The 6,486-nt window shown below is 45.7% G+C and overlaps 1 protein-coding gene across 1 annotated transcript; it reads right to left on the bottom strand.

Moving 5' to 3' along the window:
• Positions 1-633: 633 nt before the first annotated feature.
• On the bottom strand, positions 634-1,590 carry LOC101635673 (olfactory receptor 4D9-like). The gene has a single exon (XM_012725162.1). It carries the CDS (start codon positions 1,588-1,590, stop codon positions 634-636), a length of 957 nt encoding a protein of 318 aa, XP_012580616.1.
• Between the last annotated feature and the right edge of the window lie 4,896 nt (positions 1,591-6,486).

Consider the following 6,486-nt stretch of genomic DNA (forward strand, 5'->3'; position numbering starts at 1 on the left):
CAGGGAGAGGGAGGCAGTGGGCAGTCTGAAGAGCTAAGCTAATAGCGACCAAATGGGAGCAGTGTATATAAATGACAGGTGAGTTGGTTGCAAAGAAGCTACACCGTAGCTGACAAGTCAGGAATTACAGAGAAGAATGTTTGCAAGCGGTATTTGCTACACGCCATGTCCTTAAGTGACAGTCTTAGGGTAACTGTGCTGAATCACACTTAGGGGCAGGAGTCCTGCTGTGCTGAGAGCTGGGCTCTGGTTGCCTACTGCACCCCTGGGCATTGCAGTGCTGCCATCCAGTCCACTGCCTGGATGCCAAGAACTTCTACTATATATCATATTTGTACCTTATGTGTTGTTGTTGTTCTTTGAGGACCATGTTCTCCTTCCTGAGCTTCCTGTGGGTGTTTCTCCAAATTGCTGAGCATTGCCTTCCATGCTCTATGATCTTCTCAGACCTGGATTTGACATGGAATGACAGTCTGGTCTCGTTAAGCCCTGCTCTATAAGGACAAGGACAAGAATCTATGTCATCCTACTAAGGTTAATTGTGTGGGCCTGATCGAGATCAACGATACAACAGCTATTGACGCAAAAGTTTCCGTGATGCTCTTTTTTGTTTATCCACACTTTAGAGTGAGGCTAGTCCATTTCAGAAAGCACAAGTCTTCTTTTCAATTTCTTCATGGCCAACTTCATCTCCTGGTTCCTCAGGGTGTAGATAATGGGGTTCAGGACAGGAATGATGATAGTAAAGGTGATGGAGACAGCTCTGTCCATGGGGAGGGCAGCGAAGGGCCGCGTGTAGACATAGATGCAGGGCACGAAGTGCAGGGTGACCACCGTGATGTGGGCGGTGCAGGTGGAGACGGCTTTCCTCCTGCCCTCCCCAGTGTGAGACCTCAGCATTATCAAGATGACCGTGTAGGACACAAGAAGGAGGACAAACCACAAGGTGGTGACCAGGCCATTGTTGGAAATCATGAGGAGCTCGATGACAAAGGTGTCTGTGCAGGCCAGCTTGAGGACTTGAGGGACGTCACAGTAGAAGCCGTCAACAACGTTGGGCCCGCAGAAGGGGAGCCGGAGCAACAGGGAAATCTGCACCACGGAATGGACAAAGCCCCCCACCCAGGAGGCCACAATGAGGGCTGAGCAGCGCCCCCTGCTCATGATGGTGACGTAGTGGAGGGGCTTGGAGATGGCCATGTAGCGGTCCAAGGCCATGACAGAGAGAGAAAAAATGTCTGCTCCACCGAGGAGGTGGAAGAAGAAGATCTGGGTCATGCAGCCATTGAAGGAGATGGTCTTCCTCCTGGCCAGCAGGTCCACGAGGACCTTGGGGGCAGTGATGGAGGAGAAGCAGATGTCCAGGACAGAGAGATTGCGCAGCAGGAAGTACATGGGGGTGTGCAGGCGAGCCTCGTAGGTCACGGTGACCATGATGGCAACATTTGCTAAGACAGTTGTTACATAAACTATAGATAAAAAGGAAAATAATAGGAAGCTTAGCTCTTGAGACTGGGTGATTCCACAAAAAATAAATTCAGACACCCTACTATGATTTTGGGGGTCATTAGATGATATTTCTTCTTCCATGTACAGTTTTGAAGGAAATAATATTATGAGGCACTGAAATCAACATACACACCTATGGCTTCTTTTGGGGTTATCAGTCTTATTCTTCATGGATTGCAGGTTACCCAAGGAAATCAATCTGTTCTATTGCTTGGCTCCCTCATTTGTAGAAGTCACGGTTTCAACTAGATTATTTGTTCTCCTACCATTCACAGTAATGGTCTTCGGGATTCACAGAAGCCCACCCTTACAAATTGCTGAGGAAGAGCACCCAAGGAAGGAATTGGAAGGAGTTGTGAATTCCTTGAAACTTTGTGAATCAGAGAGACAGATTTTATTCACATTTCATTGTGTTTCCACAGCTGAAAGACCAGTGGAATACATTAAATTTCAAATGCCTTTCAGCAACAATATGACAGGAATCAATTTGCACAGAATATCATAGTTTTAAAAATTGGAAAACATCTTACCATCCCTCTGCTGTTCTATCATTCTCACTTTAAAGATACAAAAGCTGACCTCAGTCAGCATATATCAGTGTCCAGAACAATGGTGGCACAGGGAAGGTGACACAAATTTCTCTTGGCTCTTAGTTTCAGAATCTTTCCACTTCACCTTTTGGAATGTATAAGTGAAGAATAATTTGTATGAGAAAACTTCACAGAGTTTTCCTCAATGGTAGATTTCGTCAGCTCTCAATTTCCTCTGTCCATCACAGCCCAACCTCAGATACCTTTCAGAAATGACCAGTCTTCTCTTTGATTTTTTTATTTCATGTCACGGAACCACAGGAGTGAGTTTAACTCGAAGATGGTGGTGGACCTTGTTCTGTGGGCAAAAGAGACAGCAAAAGTTTAGGCAGGCATATGTACAGAAAGGACATAAAGTGTAAGGTCACTACTGTGATGCAGATGACACAGGTACATGTGGATTCTTCCTGTCCCTTTCTTACAAAACTTAAGTGGTTTCCAGTGAGCCCAGCTTTGAGTTTTTGGATGGGGTACAAAAGTAAGATGGCCGTCTAGGTTGTGTTCATCCCTGGAAACTTGCAGATTCTACAATTAGAGACCCCAGTTGAGAAGAAGGGGGAAGATCCACCTTAGAGGATTTTCAGTTCATTCTATGCCATCCTTGTGAATCAGGAGGGAGAAACCTTTGTTGCTTGAGGATCAATTTAGAGGTAGAAGACCACCCAGAAAACTATTTTTAGGCTTGCCTTAGTCACACTTTCAGGCTGTGTTTTCTGCTGTGTTTTTGTTACAATAATTTGTGGGGTTTAAGATGGTGGCCGCGGTGGTGAAGTTAACTCAGCCGAAGCTGAGCTTGGTCTGTGAGAACTTTGATTATGTTGATAAATCATGAACACACTCTTGCGGTGATGGGGGAGGACTATGTGTCTTGTTCCTGGGTTTACTCAGTCTGTGGGGCCACACACCCCCTTTCTTCCCTCTCCCTCTTTGCTCTCCCCCTGCCCCTTCTCCTCTGGATGTTTTAGTTCCACAGTCAGCTTTCCAGGGTTAGTTTTGAAGCTTGACTTTATCTGACCCTTAGTTTAGTTTTTCTCTAGATGCCACATGTTAGTGACACCATTCGGTGTTTGCCTTCCTGCTTCTGACTTCTTTCACTTAGCATTGTCCCTTGATAGAGAGGACATGGGACTGTGGGTGACTGCAAGGTGGGCGATCACCCCTGATGGGGGTATCCTAATATTGCCTCAACTAAAGATAACTAAAAGGAAGAAGAGGCAGAATCTCCACCCCAGTGACTCACTCCAACATTTGCACCGTCTTCTCACCCCATATCACACAGTCCTACGTTTTACACTGGAGAAACTGAGGCACAGGGAGTTATTGTACCGTCTCAAGGTTATCTATGAAGACTTTAGAAGAACAGAAATATATTCAGTACAGGAACAGCTTCTCTTTGAACCAGCTTGCTGGCCTCAGTTGCAATGAACTTGTGCCAATTAACCAAATGGGCCAGAGACGTCAGCGTCGGGCTCTGGTTTTGGGACCAGGGCTGACTCTGGATCGGGGTCCAAAGAGTCTCTACAATGCCCAGATATGGGGCTGCCTTTGACAAATCCAGATATTAGAGGAACTTAGTGTTAAAGTTATGTTTTGGAAGGAAACACCCATCCAGTGGAAAGAGATTCTGGGATCCCCACCCACAAACCCTAAACAGGAACAAGCTGCTCCCTTCATCCAACTCAAGTTTCCACTAAATACAAGCCACTTTCTCCTTTGCCATGCCGACCCCCTCTGTGAGTCCTTCCCATGAAGGACTTCTTCTTTTGTCAGTACTTAACAGCTATGTTTTCTGCCACAAAAGTTCTCTGCTACTTTTTATTTTATTTTTTGGCTGATACCTGGAGTTCATTTTTCATGTACAACCCCCAGTGACAGCTTGCTGCTCTTACCTAAGTCCTTCAGTGTTGGGCCAGGAATTTGCACCATCTGAGGCTGGGTGGCTGGAGCTCAGTGCTAGGCTTCTGGAAAATGCTGTGTTAGCAGAGAAAGGCCTTCTGAAGATAGGTTCTAGTAGGCTCAAAGTGTCCTCTTCAGCCTTCGCCCTGGAAAGGGCGGGCCCAGGGAGTCACAGCATTGACTGTCTCCTTTCCCCACAGTGTTCCTGCTATGCACTCGGGTCCCTCAGGCCTAAGTTCAACCAGTGAATTAGCAAAGGGAGTTTTATTGTATGTGAGCCTGGAAATAGAATGGACATTCTTCTGACAGTGTTGGGTTCCAGTGGGAGTTATTAAAGAGCTTCCGAGCCATTACTGTGCAAGCAAATCCATAATCACAAACACGGATTAAGAAGCCCAAGTTTCTATGATTTTCTTGCCACTCGTGCAAAGCCCAGAAGACATCAATCTATCTACTCTGTGATGCTCTTGCTTTGGGGGAAACATAAACTATTATATGATCATTCATTCTCAATGTGAGAAAAATGCTAAAAGGGACAAAGCTTCCTGGAGACCAAAGCTTTAGCTATCACAATAATGCGTGATCTTTCAGAGCCTCAGTACATAAAAAGATTCAGAGCCTCAGTACATAAAAAGATAGACAATGTAGCTTTATTATAAAGTTTGTGGGGGAGACACATTGGAAAACTATAATTATGTATATATAATAAAGCATCTTAGGAGGGTGATGATTTATTTATTTAAACATTTATTTTATTTATTTATGCATAAAAGAACTGGGGTATAGGCCAGGGGTATGGAGAAGAGAGGATTCACCAGAGACAGAGTGGGGAGAACAGGTGAAGTACACTGCTGAGGGGCGCGGTGGGGAGACAGGCGAGGTCTGCTGCGCCATGTGGGTCAGCTCCCTAGCTGAGGATCAAACTCCTGCTGCAGTGGCGGCTGATAATTTTATAGTGCTTAATCCCTTCCCCACCAGAGAGGCCCAGGGTGATAACTTAATATAATTCAAGAAGCACTGGCATAAGATGAAGAACTTTGGCCCATGAATCTCTCTTGCAGGACTTAGGGAAGGTTATGGACGTGAGTTACCTACTGGGATCTTTTTGGCCAAATATTAAAGTATCACAACAATTTGCAAAACATTATTCTTTTTTGCAATTTCTTAAGCTGTTTTACTCCTCTTGGCTAATTTTTGAGTGACTCTTAGTGCTGAATAGTGGAATTTGAGGTGGGCAGAGAGAGAGAGAAAGAAGATCTATCATCTCTCTCTGTAGCTACCTTCTCGGAATCCTAGTCTTGGGAGAGAGGAGGGTTACAATGCAGCCTGAGACTGTCTGCTGTTCTGCACAGTGTGTGTTCCTTTACTCTCTGGGTGCACAGAATGATTCTTGCATGTGTGAAAAGTTACTTCTTAGCTAATATTTTCACACTACAATGACTAGTCTTGTATATATAGATACACATTATCATTTTGCTTCTGCTACAAAAGTCCTGGGGGTAAAACAGAATGCGGAGATAGAAGGAAAAAGAATGTTCGGGTAACATTTGTGCAGATATATTCTCACACTGTACAAATACTTCTAAGATTCATTTTGGTGAGCAAGTCTTAGAATGAACCCATGTCTAGCAGGGAAAGGTGCGGGCAGGGAGCACCCTGAGGGGCAGGGTCTACAGTGGTGTATCATGGTACCTTGGTGCTGGGTGCGGTGTGGGGACATACCTGAAGACAAATCTCTGCATACTCTACCGTGCTGTAAGTCACTGTTACCTCAATAAAAACAATCCAACTGAAGAAGGAAGTAACTGGTCTAGGAAAGCTTTTCCATGGATATTTTTGACTTAACTGAAGCTATCCCGTCTCTTTCATTTACTGGTGAAATATGTTGACTATTCTGGACTCAACAAATAAAATGCACAAGTGTTTTTATGAATCACCTGGAAAGAGTCACTAGGGAGCGTGTGCATGAAACAACAGTGGCCATGTTCTGTGTGATGGGGCTGGTTGGGGCTGACCTTCACGGCTACTATCTTCTCAGGTCTCTTCCTGCGACTGCCTTGTGAGAAGATCATGGTGTCCCCATATTGCAGCTGGTAAAGTGAGACAAGATGTATTGCATGACAGTCACAGATGAGACCAAACAGGATTTTGCCCCTCACCTCAGCTTATTGTCCTCAGAAGGCCCAAGCTTCCTCTGAAGTCTCTTCATGGCCGCCTTCATCTCCTGGTTCCTCAGGGAGTAGATCATGGGATTCAGCATGGGGGTGATGACCGTGTTGTTGATGGACACGGCTGTGTCCATGGGCAGCGTGGTGAAGGGCCGGCAGTAGATATAGACACAAGGCACGAAGTGGAACGTCACCACCAGGATGTGTGAAGTGCACGTGGACAGGGCCTTCTTCCGGCCTTCGCCAGAGTGGGACCTCAGCATCACCAGGATGGCGGTGTAGGAAGCCAGCAGCAGGAGGAACCACAGCAGGGTCACCAGCCC

Source organism: Condylura cristata, unplaced genomic scaffold, assembly GCF_000260355.1.
Source record: "Condylura cristata isolate star-nosed mole 26May11 unplaced genomic scaffold, ConCri1.0 scaffold00015, whole genome shotgun sequence".
Lineage (NCBI taxonomy): Eukaryota > Metazoa > Chordata > Mammalia > Eulipotyphla > Talpidae > Condylura > Condylura cristata.

What these genes read in the sequence shown, in the direction of transcription:
- LOC101635673 (XM_012725162.1), bottom strand. Translation starts at nt 1,590, where the DNA reads ATGGAAGAAGAAATATCATCTAATGACCCCCAAAATCATAGTAGGGTG.